Source organism: Marmota marmota, unplaced genomic scaffold (genome assembly GCF_001458135.2).
Source record: "Marmota marmota marmota unplaced genomic scaffold, marMar, whole genome shotgun sequence".
Lineage (NCBI taxonomy): Eukaryota > Metazoa > Chordata > Mammalia > Rodentia > Sciuridae > Marmota > Marmota marmota.
The window spans coordinates 9,381,621-9,400,487 of record NW_026000093.1 but is presented as its reverse complement, the minus strand read 5'-3'; the positions used below and the strand labels follow the sequence as shown (position 1 = coordinate 9,400,487).

At 35.6% G+C, this 18,867-nt stretch overlaps 1 protein-coding gene across 1 annotated transcript in view; it reads left to right on the top strand.

Moving 5' to 3' along the window:
- The window catches only part of Bpnt2 (3'(2'), 5'-bisphosphate nucleotidase 2), a 28,664-nt gene extending 18,589 nt beyond the window's left edge, over positions 1 to 10,075 (top strand). Inside the window, exons 5-6 of the mRNA XM_015485698.2 lie at positions 2,552 to 2,713; positions 4,284 to 10,075. Of these exons, the coding sequence (XP_015341184.1) occupies positions 2,552 to 2,713; positions 4,284 to 4,555 (434 nt within the window). The 3' untranslated portion in view covers positions 4,556 to 10,075. The remainder of the gene's footprint in view (positions 1 to 2,551; positions 2,714 to 4,283) is intronic.
- Positions 10,076 to 18,867: the final 8,792 nt, after the last annotated feature.

The window sequence follows — 18,867 nt, the reverse complement described above, 5'->3', positions numbered from 1 at the left end:
TCCTGCCTCTGATTCTTAAATAGCTGGGATTATAGGCTTGTGCCACCAATCCCCACTATCCCATCTTTCTTCCAGTTACTTTTAAACTCTGGGAAACTGTCAGCAATCAATTATGAGATGACATTTATGGACCTTTACTCTTTCGTCTTATAACCATCTTTGGTGTCCTCAGCCATAGCTAACATTTATCCAGTGACAGCCAAGAGTGCTTCTGCTAAGAATTTCTCAGTCATGCCTTGGTTGGCTGAATCTTGTACTCTTATAGATTACTTCAAAAGAGCTAGCTCAAGGGTATAATATTACTAAATATGTTTTAAGAACTTTCTCTATAGCCTGATACCTGAAAGACTCTACTATTTTTACAGTCTTTGGTTTGCCCTGTATACACTACCTACATAGTGTCTTAGGGCTGTCGTAGGAAATTACTACAAACGGGGTGGTCTGAAATGACAGAAACTTAATCTGTCCAAGTTCAGGAGGCCAGAAGTTTAATAACAAGAAATCAGCAGAATCATTCTCTTTTCGTAGAGTAGAGGGGAAATTCCTTGCTTTCCTCGTCCACCTTCAAGTGACTCCAGACTTCCTTGGCATGTCATGTTAGATGGTTGTATAATTTTCCTCTACTTCATGGAAATTTTCAAGCCATCTGAAATATTTTAATCTGCATTTTCTATATTTTTCAGTGGACATTGCAGTTTCTTTCTCATTTATATTTGGGACAGGTACCTTGGTACTGATGGAAGAAAGGTGACAGGATAGGAATTTGGGTGATTTTTAGTACAGGAGCTTTCTTTTCTGATAACATGAAGAAGACTTCATAGGCACTCTTGAAATTGCTTTCAGACTTATTTTTTTCTTGCTTGATCTTGTTTCAGGAAGACCTTTCTTCAACCCCTTCCCTCCTTAGCTTTAGCTGCCATCTTCCAAATCCCAAAAGATACCTTATGTCATCATTTTCTCCTTCCTCCCAGGGCATTCTCAGGACTACATGCCTAGTCCTGTGTCTTCTCCAAGCCTTTTCTTAGTGCTTTATTGTTTCAGGCCTGCTTTCATTAATTCCCATTTCAAATGGGAACTTTTCTTTCTGAGAAGGACTTCTGGCACATATTAACCTGAGTTCTACCACCACTGAAAATTCTCCAGCCTCTTAACACCTCTGTGAAGCTCCTATGCATCCCCACATTCCAGGGCTTATTCTGTTGATCATTGGTCTTTATTTCCCAGCTTTCTCATACATGCATGTTTGTAGTTTTCCTCTGTTTCCTTAACTTTGTACTTGTAGATTATGGGTGTATTTGCTGTCCTTGTGGCTGTGTATGTTTCTTTGAAGGAGGTGTGAGAAGAGTCCAGGAGACTGCTTATCATCATTGTGAAACTCAGAAATGTAGATTCCGCTAGTTATGTTTTTTATTCTTATTTTTTCTGTAGCTAGGAATAAGCTGGTAATGCACCTATTTACATTACTAGCCATAATGGACTATATTTTGTCCCATAGGGAGTGAATGCTAAAACAGCAATCTACTTGGATAATTATCAGTAAGTTTGTTATCATGCATAGTTTGATACTGAAAAAAAAACTTCCAAACCAATAAAAACATCTCAAGCAATCAAACATCTCAAGCAATCTCTGGGGCCCCCTTTCCCTTTTAAAATTTTGTTCTTTTTTGAAATCTAAATCTTTTTTTTTTTTTTTTTTGTACTAGGGATTGAACCCATCGGTGCTCAACCACTGGGCCACATCTTCACCCCTTATTTCTTAAGACAAGGTCTATCTAAGTTACTTGTGGCCTAGCTAAGTTACTGAGCTGGCTTTGAACTTATGGTCCTCCTGCCTCAGCCTCCTGAGCCATTGGGATTACAGGCATGCACTACCAAAGCCTTTTTCTTTTTATATACCCTGATAAAATAGACATAAACTTGACTCAGTTACCTCTTCAACCATTTTTGTTTATAAAGCTACTTAGGAGAATGAATCAATACGCACATAAATTAATCCATGAATATATCAGAAGTAGAGATGTTTTAGGAGAAAACTGAATTTTAAAATTTGAATTATCCAAGGAAGTTGTATTTTTGTCAGGGTGGGCTTCCCAAAAATCAGACTTAAGATGGAGATTAACATGCAGAATATTTAATAGGGAATGTGTTAGGATCAAATTTATAAAGGGAGGGAAAGAAAGCAGGATGCATGCAGAGGGACGTTGAGTTGCAGTGCAGTTCCCGTAGAGGATCAGCCAGTATCCCACAGGACCACATGGGTTCTTAGGCCAGATATTTAATATCCATTATCTGTGACTGCAGGATTACATGTCCCCCCCCCTTTTTTTTTTTTAACTTTGTCTTAGTACATGGCTATTTTGTCATAAAAGACACATAAACCTATTACTTTTGTACTTAGAAAAAGAAGGCATTCTGTTGGGGGCTGGAGGGACTACAAGTAATTTTATAGAATAGGATGTTTTTTAGTTACCTGGTACTTTGAATTCCAAAGGATATATCTTTTGGTTTTAAAGTTTCAGTACTATTAATGGGTATTGTATTTGCTTTTCAGCTTGGGCAATGGTAGATGGTGGCTCAAATGTGAAAGCCCGCTCTTCTTACAGTGAAAAGACCCCTAAGATCATCGTGTCTCGCTCCCATTCAGGGATGGTAAAACAGGTTGCTCTTCAGACATTTGGAAACCAGACTGCAATCATCCCAGCTGGTGGTGCTGGTATGTTCCCCCTCCTGTGATTCCCAAGAGTGCTCCTAGATTGGGCAATTCTATGTCCTATACTGGGAAAGAAAATGAGAAGGAACAGTATACTTTCAGGGTAGGCTCAGTTTCCTACTTGGTAATCTCTAGGGTAGACTTTAGTGACGTTCGTCTTGTCTAGAAGAAATAGTCCCATAATAGCTTCTCTTCCTCAAATACTACGTGAGCATCTTCCCACCAGTGATGTGCCATCAGTGGTTGCTTTTTGTATGATCTGACTTCAAAATAATTATTCTGTTGATTAAACAGGAAAGGAGAAAATATCAAGGTCTTCAGATGCTTCATCCTAAGTATTGTTAGGAACATCAATCCCAGAGTCAATTTTTTGGTTTAATATTTATTTTTTTAGGTGTAGATGGACACAACACAATGCCTTTTTATTTTTATGTGGTGCTGAGGATCGAACCCAGGTCCCGCCCGTGCTAGGCGAGCGCTTTACCGCTGAGCCACAATCCCTAAATTTTAACAGCCCTAAACTTTTCAACTTGCTTGTTTGGGATGAGAGATAGAGTCTAGCGCCATCCAGCTTGCAGTGTATTCCATACTGTTATGTGAGTATAGAGCAGAGGTCAGCCTACGTTTTCTGAAAAGGGCCAGATAGTAACATTTCAAAACTTAGGAGCTACATGTGTATGTCTGTCTTATACTATCCTTTGACTTTTTTTAAAGCCAACTTTAAAAATATTTTTTAAAAATTATTTTGAGATGTGTACAAAACCAGACCACAATCTGGGTTTGGCTCAAGGGACTATTTGATGACTTTCGTTATGAGTACTACTTAACATATCAGAAATATTTTAATTCGGGTAAATAGCAAATTGTTGTCAGAAAATATTTGTGTTGGAATACCTTTTCAGCAAATTAATAAAGAGAGAAATGATTCTTTTTAACTCTTAAGCCTAATGGTTTTAATTTGTCAAATGCATGTAACTGATTTCTTTAATATTTACGTTCAGCCTCTCTTTTAGGCTGATTAGGAAATGTAATGTCCAAAATATACCTAGTAAGAATGAGATAAACTAGATTCTAGATGTGGTTTTTTCTGCATTTGTTTTATTTTTTCTTCTTTAAATTTGGCCTCATTAAACAAAGGATTTAGGGTAGAAATGTTACTTTTTGTTCCCTGAAATCAGGTCTACCTTGGTGTTTAACTGAAATGTATAAGTGTTTAGCTATAGTATAATATGTCATTCCATAGAAAATGGAATACTGAATGTGTCATTCCCTAGAAAACAAGCATAAAGATTTAAAATTTAAAAGTATAGGCATGTTTTTGGTTATACATGAGACTAGCTTAGTAAGTTATTTTGTAGTATTTTGTTCCTCTGTGGAGTTTAATGTTTGTACTCTTACTTGGGAAAAAATTTTTTATTTGGAAATAATTTTAGACTTGAGCAGTTGAAAACACAGTATAGTCATGTTCTGTATACCCTGTTCTATTCTTTTCAACAGTGCACTTAATCAAAAATATACACTACTGTCTTAAAATCTTTTAAACAATAACTTAAATTCTGTGTTTATCTTTTAGGTTACAAAGTTTTAGCACTCTTGGATGTGCCTGATAAGACTCAAGAAAAAGCTGATCTATATATCCATGTGACATACATCAAAAAGTGGGATATATGTGCTGGCAATGCCATCTTAAAAGCCCTTGGAGGGCATATGACCACTCTGAGTGGTGAAGAAATCAGTTACACTGGGTCAGATGGAATTGAAGGGGGACTCCTTGCTAGTATCAAAATGAACCACCAGGCTCTGGTTAGAAAACTCCCAGATCTTGAAAAGACAGGACATAAGTAAGCGTCACTGATTACAGAGTGCAACTGCTCTTCCAGAGCTGACATGGTTATGCCTGAAATGCTGGAAGCTTCAAAGGACTGGTGGAGACTATGCATGGTTAAGGCCATCTTGAACCTTTTTAAGTATTTATGAAGCATCAAGGACTTATTTTCCCTGTAATAGGATGCAGAATCAGGGAAAATGGGTTGCTTCGTGTCTCAAGTATTGTCTTTATTTTTGAGACTATTTTCGTACAGTTGTCATACACAAGGCGCATATATATATTTGTGAATTAAAATCTATAGCTGAGTCTACATTGTTATAAGTCAACCATTTTCACACAACATCATGAATCTTCACTATTTGTTAATACTTTCACACAGAATTGGGTTGAAGGAAGGATTGATTTTTGTGTAAATGTTTAATATAACTTTACAATTATTATCTTATTGAAAATATAATAACTGGGAATTTTTACTCCTGATTTGGATGGAAAGCACAAAAGCTACACATTCATTAATACGCAACAAATACAAATGCTCTGTTCATCTGTTACTGAATATTTCTATGATGAAAATAGAAAAAGCTTAAAATGATTTTTTTCTTTGAAATTTTAATAACAGGTTCACCAGCTAGTAGAAAATATAGATATATGATGGTTTGCATTCTAATTGTAATTTTCTGTGTGTGTGGTTTGTTTTGTTTTTTATAAAGAAAAGTGTGTATGTGTACACCCATGGGTTCAACATTTCTACCATCTTGCTGTTGATTTTCATTTTCCCTATGAAAGATGCATGATTCCATCCTTTTCCTCCCGACTGGTATTTAGTCTTTAACTTGTAAGGTTTGGCTTGGGGTTTTAGGGTTAGCATTATTATTTTGATACATTATCTCATTAGGGATAAAATAATGCTGTAAGACACTAAGAATATAAATGATTCTGTTATAATGGAAAGTTATTTGGTATTACATGGATTAAATTAGTTTTTGTTATTTTCAGGAACTTTGTTTTAGTGAGTTTTAAAAATTTTGCCAGGTTTATATAAAGGGATTCATTGTCAGGAATGAGTACAGTTGATTTTGCCATGGTTGCTTTTTCTATTAATAAATTATTACTTAACCTAACCAAATTCTCATACTAGTAACTTTTGAGATACTCTATATTCCCTTCAAATTGCAGTAATGAAAGTTAAAGTTACCTTTTGATGAAATTTTTCTTCTATTCAGGCAGCAGAATATGGTTGGGGAAAAAAATTGTGACATTTATTTTGTTGCCAAACTACAGCCTTTATGAGCAATCTTTCATTGGGATGTGTGGTTTCTCTCAGCGTGATATCCAGACAATTTATGTAAAGAATCACAATTATTTCATGTGGCTTCAATGCCTTTATATTCCATAGCAATGATAAGGAGAGGGATTTTTCATGCTTGCTTTCTTCTTCTTCTTCTTCTTCTTTCTTCTTTCTTCTTCTTCTTCTTCATTTAATCTTAGTCCTATCTTGGAGGTAAATTGAACCACAGAATGTACATTCTAAACTGGTAGAATGTTCATACTTTAGGTTTGCATAGTACACTGTACAGAGCCCTTTGATTCCTTTTAAGTGAACTGAATCTAGTGTGTGATGTTTCCATTCAGTATCTATTAGTCACAAATCCATTAAGTAGGCTTTTTGTTCAATGAAAATTCAAAGTTGTGGTGGTCGGAACACTTGAATTTAAATAGGACTTCAGAATTTGCAAAGGAATATCAGAAACCTCATCTGTTTACTTCATGTAAGATAAGGAAATTCTTTGTTCTCCAGAGAGATGGCAAAGGCATATGCCATTACCAGAATCCTGTGGTATAAGCATTTCTTTAATATGTCAGGGAAATGACTGGCAAATAGGAAATTGAATTTAATTGGTGGTTTTTAAAAATATTATGTGGAAACTTCATAACTTAATGAAAACTAGTTCACATTAGCAAGCATGATTGCTTTAGTTTTATTTTTAATTCCATTAATCTACATAGCTAGGATGTGAAGGATGTGTGTTGTGTGCAGAATTAAGGTATTGGCTGAGAGTTAAATACATTATTTTTATAATTTGTTGGATATAGTCTAGTTACTAAGGATTTTTAAGTACTTTTATAGAAAATTCATTTTTTAAATTTTATTTCTAAGAGCCAATATACATTACAAGCAACAGTATTTATATTTATTTATATGAGGCATTATTATGCCCAGACAATAAATTACTTTCATGAGTGAGGCATACAATATCATTTCTAAAACATAGCAAAACAAGTAGTTTCCTTGTAGTGACTCCTACCTGCCCATCTCCGGGTCTTCTCTTTCCTTCATCTTTGCCCTTACATTGAGGATAGTTTTCCCTTAAGTCTGAGTGTTATACACCATGTCAGTAGAAGTGGTGATGTTAGTATTCATTGGCTGGCCCTCTCCTCTGCCCCTCTTCATCTCTACCTTATTACCTGTTTGCCTTGCCCATTAATGTTCTCATGTCTGCTTCTCTTCCTTACCCAGGATACATACTCCCATGCTCATTTTCCAAATTTTCTTTTATGTACCCCTTTCTCTCCAGATTGGCTGCTAAAATCTTTGGTAAAACTGAGGCTCTGGTCAAGTTCCCAGTGAGGGAGATAATCCTGGCCTAGGTAACCATTACTTTTCAAACTGCACAAAAAGTGTAAATGAAAATCACTTTCAAAGCTACAAACTTTCATGCTGTCAAATCTAATCGAATACAAAAGTCTTTACAAAACATTTCTTCCAACCCATCTCTCAGGAATGTCAACAAAAAATATGAGAAAATGGGATAGATAAAAGCCTTCTTAAGGAAACCTGCTTTTTCTGTTGGTTACCATACTTGTATTCCCCATTTCAGTTGAGTTTACAAGGGCCTACAAGATGGTCATATTTGTCTTTAGTATATAATTTTCTGTTCCCCCAATTTTAGTGTTTGTTTCTAATTTTAAATCAGTTATATGCAAGTGAATTATTTATGGTGTCTAATGAAGTAACAGCAACATTTTGGTTTTCTGTGTTTTAAGTAACAGTTGTGCAAATTATTTCTGTTTGCTGGGTGCTCCCTTTGGGTATTTTGCAAATTGTGTCAGAGGAGGTGGAACAGGAACAATAGCTGAAAATAGGGTAGGATGGAAAATGAGGGGAAGGGCAGCTGAAGGAGATGCAGAGCAAAAATCTGCCCTGAATGCTACAGTCAGCAGCTCTGCTCAAGTCTCTTATGTTAATTTCAAAAACAGGGTTTCACTCAGACTGTGAAGGTTACAACTATATCTGATAGTCCAAGTGTAAGTAAAGAAAAGTGGGGTACACTACAGAAAATAATCAGCTTTTCCTCTCTTGAGTAACACCTTTGAAGATGGACTCCCTGAGACAATGTGATAGGTCAAAACAGGAACTGTTTTGGATTCTTCTAGATGCAACTGCCTATTGTGATTATGTATTGATTGTTCCTAGATAGAAATGTGACTTAATTTTAGATCTTGGTTGAATTTAAACTGTATTTAATTATATACTTTACAGAAGTGTGTCTTATATAACTGTTGTGTAAAATAAACCTCATCTGTGATTTCAGTTTTGTTCTAAAAAAGTTGTGCCTTAATAATAGGGCATTGTATGTTAATAAGGGAAAACAAAATCTTTTTTTTAGTAGATGGGAAAAATAGGAATTTTTTGCCATTAAAATTTAAGTTCTTTTAATGTTTTTAATATTAGAGTTGGGGGAAATTCATTGAAATTAAATAAAATTGATATAAAATTATTTTTACATAATCTAGCATTTACAACTAAATACATTTTATAAGAACTGGCATCTTGATGTATATAGGTCTGAAATGATATTTCATCTTTTGATTTTTAATTTAATAAAGACCAGGGTAGATCACATTTTTACAGATTTACTTTTAAATAAACCATTTCCATGTGCTAATACATCTGTTCTCCTGGTTCTCTAGAGTCATTTTGGTTAAGAAATAGTTATATATTCATGGTAGCTTCTCCATCATTCATTAATATCAATTAATATTGTATGTTTTATAGCATAACAAATATTTCCTAAGGGGGACAGGTTTCTAATTCTGATCAGCCATTATTGAGAGAGCAAGAAGAATCAAACTCTATACTTAAGAAGTAGATTTTGGTTTTATGAGATGCTGGTTATGTAAATTGTGTATTTTTATCTCATCAAAGCCCGGCAGGTATATGCTTTTGAATTTACCATTGGCAAAGCATTTCTTTATTTTGGAAGTTGAGTAGTGAATTAGTTTTGTTGAAAAATATTTTCCTTTCAGTTAAACAGACCAAACTTGTAGATGTTAAGGATCATGAATATACTAACACAATGTTATATATTTTGTTTGTGAGAGTTCCCTAAAGTATTATAATTAATGTAATTTGTGTACATTGCAAAAGGAGAAACTAGTGTTTGATTAATATGTTCCATTAAAATTCTTTTTGCAGAGCAATACACATAATGAATTTTTATTCAGAATTTTTTTTAAATAGGAAAGCATAAGTCATCATGAGATAAGTTAACCCATGAAAAGATTTTTATCTTCCCAAATTATCTTTGTCACCAAGTAGTGTTAAGGAGGGAACATTTATGGACTTAATTTTTGTATATCCTTACTGTCCTTTCCTGGCGTAGCCAAAGCCCATTCTTTTATTCTCATGAAAGAATCCCTGTTCTTCAGGGGTTCCGCTTCTTCAGGATGAATAACAGTGCTGTCTGGGCTTGCTTCTTTCTTTTGACATTAACTTGAGCAACTACAGGTACATACCCAGGGTTTGGATTTACACTGAAGTTATACTTTTTCCTGTATCCCCACCTTTCCAAACTGATTTCTTGTCATCCTCACTTCTGTTACTCTGTTTCTTAAAAATGGCTCAACAATGATGAAAGAAATTAAAATGAAAATACTTTACCTTTGTAAACTCCTTCCTCTTTCACACATTTAAAGCCATGGCAAAGCTATACCTTTTCCCGTTGTGTAGACGTGCTGGGCCAACAATTTTCTTAGCGTTCTCGACTGCCTCACACCACCAAATTTAAGTGGGTTTCAGCTTCAACCTTTACAGGAAATAAAACTCTCCTCCCTCCATGGCTTTACCGCAGTTTTTTTGTACCTCGCCTATAGCAACTTAACAGTAAACTTAGGGATTGCGTTGTGGTTTTACTTCCAACTCCCAGATAGCCCAGTAGCTTGCACAATTAATAGGTGCTTAGTGTGTTTTGAACCAAATTAACTAAAGGGTTACCGCTAGCATTAGCATGCTTCATGCCTCAGTTGTATAAGCTGGTTAATGGTTTGTTTTCTTTACAAATACTATGATTATCACTACACACACACTCAAATTATTTTTTAAAGTTTTGCATTTTCTCCAGATACTATCCCATGGTCAATTAACTGCAGAAAACTTGATTGCTTCCAATGACATAATTATCCCAAACTCTGTCCCTGGATATACTTTACCAAATGAAATTTGAATTCTCTGAATAAATTGGTCATGTCTGAAAGAATTGGTGTGCTGCATCTGCTTGCTTACTTATTTTTTTTTTTTTACTTTTTTGTATGAAAACGTAATAATGTTCCATTTTAACCGCTTTCAGGTGTGCAATTGAGTGGCATTAAGTACATTCACGATATTGTGGGATCCTTTACCACTACCCTGGTTACTGGTCATCTTTTTGGAAAGTACGTTTTTGATTCCATGGACTGTTACAGATCACCTCCATGATTTTCTTTTGGTGATTCTGTTGCTGTTCTTTACATATGTCCTGATGTAGGGGAGAAATGATTTTCTGTTCCTTAAAGCCAACATAAGTTAACAGCATCATTTGTTGCTCTGCTCTTAACAAAATAAAAGAATATAGTCTCTTGCATTGGAGCAGTTTTGTCATGGATTATGTAAAAGCATGTGGCACCTACAAGAGTCCAGGTCAAGAAAGACAAGACAGTAAAAGGAACATAGAAGAGCACAGTGGATAATAAATAATTTGAGAAGAGTGTGAAGTGTGCAAATAGGTAAGGAGTCAGGTTATGTGCATCAGGATGGCCAACAATAGTACAATTTTTTTACATTCCTATTTTAACTCTACTTGAATGCCATGAAGTGGGAGGTAAATAATCCCATTTTAGAGATTTTACATAGGTGAACAACTGACTTCCCAAATTGCCAAGTGACAAACCCTACCTGCCTTGAGTCACTCTGGTTGATAAATTCTTCCTGGAAACTGCCTTTCCCCTTCTATTTCAGTGAGTTCATTTTCTTCTGTTTTGTCACCTTCCCCTCCCTTTGAAGCTACTTCTTTGTTTTATTTTGTTTTGCTGTACTCCGATATCTATCCAGTCAGTGTTTGTATTTTCAAGAATTCCATTCTGAATACTCTCTTCAGCGTGATTTCCCAGGGCAATTTTCAACTATCACATATGTGTCAATGACCCTAAGTTTATATCTCCCAGCTTTAAATTTCTCCTATACCTTAAACCCATATTTTAAAATATGTATCTTAAGGTGACTATCCTGCATTCTTCCCAAATTCATCATGTTCAAATCTAAGTAATTATATTTTACTACCCAACCTCTGGTAATCTCCTTAGCTACAGAAATCCGTATCCAAAGTAGTATCCCAGACTAAAAAACTCGGAGATATTTTTATCAACTTTCATCAGCTGCCTCCCTGTTTTCACCATGCTTCTAAGAATTTAATTACACCTACCAAATGTCTCTTGAATGGGTCTCTTTCCATCTCACTGAACAATTTTAGGATCATTTAATAAGAAATTTTAAAATTTATTTTGGAAGCAAGAGTGGAAACAGTTTTTGTTTTAATTAAGTTTTCTTCCTATTTATAAACAATGCATGCTCAAAAAGAAAATGAGTAAAATACAAATAACATGAACAGGAAAAAATTTAAAACCATCCTACTTCTACCTCTCAAAAATAACCATGATTCACATTTTTTATGTGTGTTTCTCCTGTATGCTCCTATGGAAATAAAGATTTTGTGTGCATATTTTTGCAATAGAAATATGCATACTTTTACTTAGTTTTTTTCCAATTGACAAAATATTTTTTCCTTATTCTCATGTCCATCGATTTTATAACATAGATTCCAACATAGTTGCCATATTCAACTTCACAGATGCACATGATTTACTTTTATCATCCTGTTGTATATTTAGTTTATTTTCCATTGTAATTATTACAAATGACATAATAATGATCACCCATGTAATTATTTTCTTAAACTATTTTTATAACAAATAATGCATATCTGTAAAGTAAGCAATGCATGCATTCTTATTTAATCAGTAATATATGCCCATCACAAATTATAGATCAGTCAAAATTGCAGAATGCCACACATTCAGATATCACAGAGTTAGACACAAGTGTGGGGAGTCTACAGAACACCCTCATGTTTAATTGTTCACCAGAAGGATTCCTAGAACTCAGCAATAACTCCTGGTTTTTGTTTATTTCAGCAAAAGGATTTGGAGTAAGATCAACAAAGGGAAAAGATTCATAGGGTGGAGTCCAAGAGTTCAGGCACAAGCTTCCAATTACTTTCTCCTAGTGGAGGCATGGAGGTACCACTTCTCCCATCAACCCTGTATGCCAGCATTCATGGAGTACTGCCAACCAGGGAAGTGCACCCAAACCTTGATGTCCAATTTTTTTACTGGTGTCATATAAGGTTGACTGATCATTTACATAGCTGACCTTAGTCTCCAGCCCTTCCACAGGTCAAGTTGATATCATGAGACCAAGAGTCCTCACCATAATTCACATTGTGAATCAAATATTCAGTGTGACCCAAGGTAAATAAGGATACTCTATCAGGACATTCTAAGGGTTGGAGGTTACCTCCCAGAGTTGGTCAAGAGCCAATCCTTCCTGGTCAAGGTTAATTCTTTATTGTACACTAGTGTATGCTCTTCTAATTTAACTCTTTGCATATGTACGCTCATGTTTCCTATCATAATATATCTTATTCTATTAATTTAGCCTATTCTGTGATAAGTGAGTATACAAATAAATATCATAATTATTGAACAGTATTCTATCATAAATAAGGGAATTTCTAAGTTTTATTTTGGCTATTATGCATACCAGTAGTGATTATTCTAGATAAGCTGTGTATGTCCATTATTAAAGACATAAGGTTTACTACATTTTTCAACATTTTTTGTGTATTTCTGTATATATGTATATCATATATATACATATATTTTTAAAACCCTTACAAATATATATATATATGTATATATACATACATATATATATGTATATATACATATATATATATATATATATATATATATATATATATATAATATTTTAAACCATTACAAATACCACAGAATGTTGTACATTTATGCTTTTACCACGAATGAAAGTGTGTGCACACTTATACTTATTTTCACAAAAAGTACTTTTTAAAAGAACTATTTGTTGGATGAAATATAACTTCATTTCAGTATTTACATGATAAATAAGTTTAGCATTTATTATATGCTTTTCATTTGTGTTTTGTTTATGAACTATGTTTGTTCCTCATGTATTATATTACTGTTCTGGATATATTCATGACAAACTTTTTTGTCAGATGTGTCATTTATATTAGCTCATTTATATTTTGTTCCTTCCTACTGGTTTCTGACTCACATTTTTCTGATAGAAAGTCAGCAATAATGAAGCAATTTATCTCCAATCACCTGTATGTAACATACCTGGTTACTCTATGCTCTGTTTATCATGAAATTTCCATCAAGTTAATTATGATATCCGTTATGGTTTGGATATTAGGTAGCTCCTGTGTTAATGCTTGAATACTCAGAGGTAAAATGATTAGATTATGAAAGCCATAAGCTAATTTGATGGAGGAAGTTAGGTCACTGGGTCATCCCTTGGGGATTAGATCTTGTCACCCTAGCTCCTCCCTTTTTCTTTTTCTGTTTTCCGGCCACCATGAGATGTGCAACTTTTTCATCTTGGGCCCAGAGCAATGGGATCTGCAAACCATGAACTGAACCTCTGAAACTGTGACCCCAAACAATCTTTTGCTTCTCTAAATTGTTCTTGTCAGGTATTTTGGTCACAGCAACAAAAAGCTGACTAACACAGAAATTGCTACCAATAAGTGAGGTCTTTTCTGTGATTAACCTAGTCGTGTGGTTTAGAAGCCTTTGAACTGGTTTGAGAAGAGTTTGAAAAAGTTTGTAGATGCAGACTGAAGAAATCTCACAAGGTTGTAAGCAGAACTTAATGAGCCATTCTGGGTGGAGCTTAGAAGAGCAGAGTGCTGATAGGAATCCAGACAGTAAAATCTGTTCTATTGAGGTTTAAGAGGGGAGTGAGAATACGACTAGGAATTGAACTAGACGCCATTCTGTTACATTTTAGCAAAGCACTTGTCTACATTTTTCTTGTCCATGTCCTGAAATGTTGTGTGAGGCCAAATTTAAAGGTTACAGACTAATGAATCTGGTGGAGGAAATTTCAAGGAAGAACAACATTGAGGAGGTGACATGGATATAGCTGGCAGTTTTTAACCAGGTTTACTTTGAGAATCAGGAGCAAAAGGGATTTTTAAAACTTTCAATTTGGCCAGAAAAGTGCACCTTAAAACTGGAGTCAACGAAGTTCTGGTTGGTGAAGAGATCACAGCTACTAGAGATATACTAGGTGCCTTGAGCACATTTGAAGAATTTGCAAAATCCCACCCACCACAGGCTCAAGGGTGTAAAAGAAAAATTCCCTTGAAAAGAGACCAGTGGGACCCAGGAAGTTGTTTCACCATCTGAGTCACCCAGACACTCAGAGGCTGCTGCAGCTATGGTTCCAGAAGGCTGGCTACTACTCAAGATGGTGGCAGGTCTTGGCATTGTTCACATGGTGCTGGTTCTGCAGAAATGCAGGATGTTGGAGTTAGAAGTTCATGAAGGCTTTCGCTGAGATCTCAAGGGATGACCTGGGAGCAGTCCAAGGTAGCAGCACTGAAATTTCTGAAGGCTTCCCCTTAGAGGACAATACCTGAAGCTGTAAAGGTGAAGCCAAAGTTGAAATGGAGACCCCCAGAATTAAGAGACTCCAGTAACATGGACTTGTCTTCTGAGGAAAACAATGGCCTGTGGAGAAAGCCAAGTTAAGAGAAGCCATAAGCTCTTTAAAGAGCAAAGCCAAAGAAATGGGGCTCCCCAAGTCCTTCAGAGCTCGCATCTCACCGATGTGTGCCCAGATGCTGTTTGTGGGGTTACAGGACCTAATGTTTTTCCATCTGGATTTCAGTCTGGCTTTGGTCCCATCCTATCTTTCTTTGTCCCTACTCCTCCCTTTTTGAATTGAAATATATAAACCTTGCCATTTTATATTGGAGATATATATATATATATATATATATATATATACATATAATTCCATTTTCACAGGAGCTCACAACCCAGAGTGGATGTCTCTGGGTTGAGTCTCAAAGGAGACTTTGGACTTGGTCTTTTGGGCAATGCTGTAACTATTAAGATTATAGGGACTCTGGGAAAGGGAAATAAATGCATTTTCATTGTGAGATGAGCATGAACTTTTGGGGACTGAGGTGTAATGTTATGTTTTGGAAATGAGATTTTCCCCCCAAACTACTATGTTATTACAGGACTATTCAGAGGTAAAATGATTGGATCATGATGGCCATAATCTAATCAGCAAGTTGATTCCTTTGATGTATTAATAATTTGAATAGACTAAGTGGGTGGTAACTATAGGCAGGTGGGAAGTGACTAGAGGAAGGTCACTGGGACATGCCTTTGGGGATTGTATCTTGTCCCTTGTCTCCTCCTCTCTCACAGAAGCTTTCTAGCTCCCATGAGGGGAGTAGTTTTCTTCTGCTTTACCCTTCTACCATGATGTTCTGTCTCATCTTGGGCCCAGAGCAGTGGAATCAGCAACTATGGACTGAACCTCTGAATCCATGAACCAAAACTTTGCTACTCTAAGTTGTTCTTGTTGGGTATTTTGGTCACAGTGACAAAAAGCCACCTAACACAATGTCCCTCGGTGTGATCTTGTATGTCCTCTTCTTGTTTGGGACTTGTTGAACTTGAATTTGTGATACTATGCATATATTTTTTTTAATTTTTTATTTGTTTTTATTTGTTATGCATGATAGTAGAATGCACTATCATATTACTATTATATTACATACATGGAATATAACTACCCATTCTCATGGTTGTACATGGTATAGAATTATACTGGTCATGTGTTCACATATGAACATTGGAAAGTAATGTCCAATTCATTCTATAGTCTTTCTTAGTCCCATCCTCCCTCCCTTCCCTTCATTCCCACTTGTCTGATCCAATAAATTTCTATTCTCTGCCCTCCCACCCCAATGTGTGTTAGCATCATTCAGCCTTTGGTTTGGGGGGATTGGCTTATTTTGCTTAGGAATGATAGTCTCCAATTTCATTCATTTACCACAAATGCCATAATTTTATTTTTCTTTATGGCCAAGTGATATTCCATTGTGTATATATTCCACATTTTTTTTTCTACCCATTCATCTGCTGCAGGGCACCTAGGTTGGTTCCATAGCTTAGCTATTGTAAATTGAGCTGCTATAAAAATTGATGTGGCTATAGTATGCATATTTTTTTAACAAATATGAAAAATGTGTGCTGCTCATTTTCTTTGAATAATATTTAACCCTCCTTCTTCCTCCTCTTTTTCTGATAATTATAGATACTTTTAAGTTATATTGCTTAATATTACCCCAAAGACCATAGAGGTTCTGCTCACGATTTTAATTTTTTTTTCTCCTTTTGCTTCAATTTTGATAGTTTTTATTGTCATGTTTTGAGGTTTATTTCTATTGTCTTGTATTGGTCTTTCAGTATCAAATCTATTGTAATATTTATCCAGGGAATTCTTCATTCTGGTAAGACTTTTAGCTCTAAATTGTTACAGTGTTTGGTTTCCACTTGCTTCTTCATTTTACATGTTTTTCTTTAACTCTTTGAATAAATTAACAATGTTCGTTTTAAAGTGTTGTCTGATAATTCTATCTAATCTGCCACTTCTGTATCTTTTCTATTGGTTCATGCTTTTCTTCTAATAAAAACATTATTTTTCTGATTCATTACATGGACAGTAGCTTTTGGTTTCAAGAAGTGAGCAGGTTTAACAATGAAAATCTATTTTAATAAAAATTTAATTAATTTTTAAGAGTGTACACATCTTCTGGAGGACATAATATTTATCTGATTTTTAATCATCCTGTTAAGAGAACAATCTTTGTCACTTGCTTGTTAAGAACCATCACAAAACAAAGAGAAAATAAAGCATGGTTCTCAAATACAGCAGTTTTTCTGCTACATTTTTCCTTTAAGGATCTTTATAATTGGAAGAGTTATAATGAATAAAACTTGATGATCACTATTTTGAGAAGTAATATGCAATTTGAGGCTAAACATATGCCATTTAACCAAAATGTCAGGTTTATTATAATGCACATAATTTAAACTATTCCGTCATTAGAATGTAAAAAATTTTAGACCCTACACTTTTGTTTCTTGAAGATGAATCTCTGTTTTTATTAGTTGCGTAATCTTGAGTTATACAATGAATTTGAAAGCTATTTGTATGGTAATAATAGGAGAATAGCAGTCAAGTTAGAACTTGAGCTCTGTCATTTATGAAGACAATAAAAAGTATTCCCAGCCACAGAAAAAGTAAAATCAATTTATTTTTGCCCAGGAAGAGTACAATTTTTCATTCCAGTTTACACAGAGACAGGTTTAATGACCCCAGCAGCTTGTTAGTTATTGAAGTCAGCGAAACAGTCCCCTCTGCATATGTCAAGGGGGTTATTGGTCTATTACTTGGTGGAAAAAATTCTTCATTTAAATGGAGAAAGAAATTAACAAAGGCTGGGATGCACTGGACCCATGAAAGGATGTTGAAGGGAAGTAAAATTCTACTGAAATAAAATTGGCAAAAAGTAAAGATATGGTAACTTCTGGACTGAGAGACAAAGAGCAGCATATGCTAACTGTGTCCTGTGCCCACCAATGTGTCATGCACTTGCCCTTCTGTCAGCTAAACTGCTTGCTGCCCACTCCTCCTGGAGCTTGGGATCTGCAACCAAATGTTCACATGGGGCAGATGCCATTGAGGTATTGATACATAGCAATAACCAGAACTGATTCCGTTCAGAACTTTATGAAGACAACAATAATGTTCCAAGGACATCCTCATGAAACCAAGAACTTCACAAGCTGTAGGTAGTGTGGTTTGACTATGAACTGCTACTAGGAGAGCTATTGGGTGGGATTCTAACTGTAATTAATTATTCCATGTCTTGAAGAACACTATTAAAATAACAGCAAATCTTTTTGGCAGCTATAAGAGCCCAGAGAGATTTTTCTTCTTTGAGGCAGTGTATTACAGTGGTGAACACATACACCAGAGTCAGATGAGACAGCATCACGTTCAGTTCAGAGACTTTAGACATATTATTTACCCTACCTGCCTTATATATCTACAAAATGAGGATCATTTGGTTTCCCCATAAGACTAATCAAAAGGCATAAGATTGTCCATCGAGGTTAACTGTTTTTTTTTTTAATTTTAATATTTATTTATTTTTTTTAGTATTTGGTGGACACAACATCTTTGTCTGTATGTGGTGCTGAGGATTGAACCCGGGCCGCACGCATGCCAGGCGAGCGCGCTACCGCTTGAGCCACACCCCCAGCCCGAGGTTAACTGTTAACTGCAGGACAGGCTGAATAAATATTAGCTGCAGGGTGGGCTGAACACTCCACCCCCACCTGTCTGGTTCCTTTTCATTTGTTTCCTCAAAGCTGAACACTCAACCCCATTCAAGGCTGAACACACAGGAAACCCATATCTGGCCCCTGCCCAGTCTGCCTGAGGGCAGAAGATGACACCCTAAGCAACTCTCTCTCTCTCTCTCTCTCTCTCTGTCTCTCTCTCACTTTGCCCCCCCCATCTCTCACTCCCTCTCTTTTTCTCCCCCCCTTCTCTTCCTTCCCTGTTAATCAGACACTGCCGCAATAAAAATCTCTTGGTCCCTCCGAATGTCATGGTCACTTTCCTTTAGTTAGCTATTGTAAATAGCTTAATTTTTTGTTTTCTGATTTCAATGAGCCTTATCAGTGAGCCCCGCATGGTCCATGACTCACAAAGGAGAGAATTACTATGCATGGTTTCCCGAATTTCTGCCTCATGTTTAACTGGAGAACATCCATACTATCTCAGAATGTAAGTAGTCAAATTCCAGAACTGACG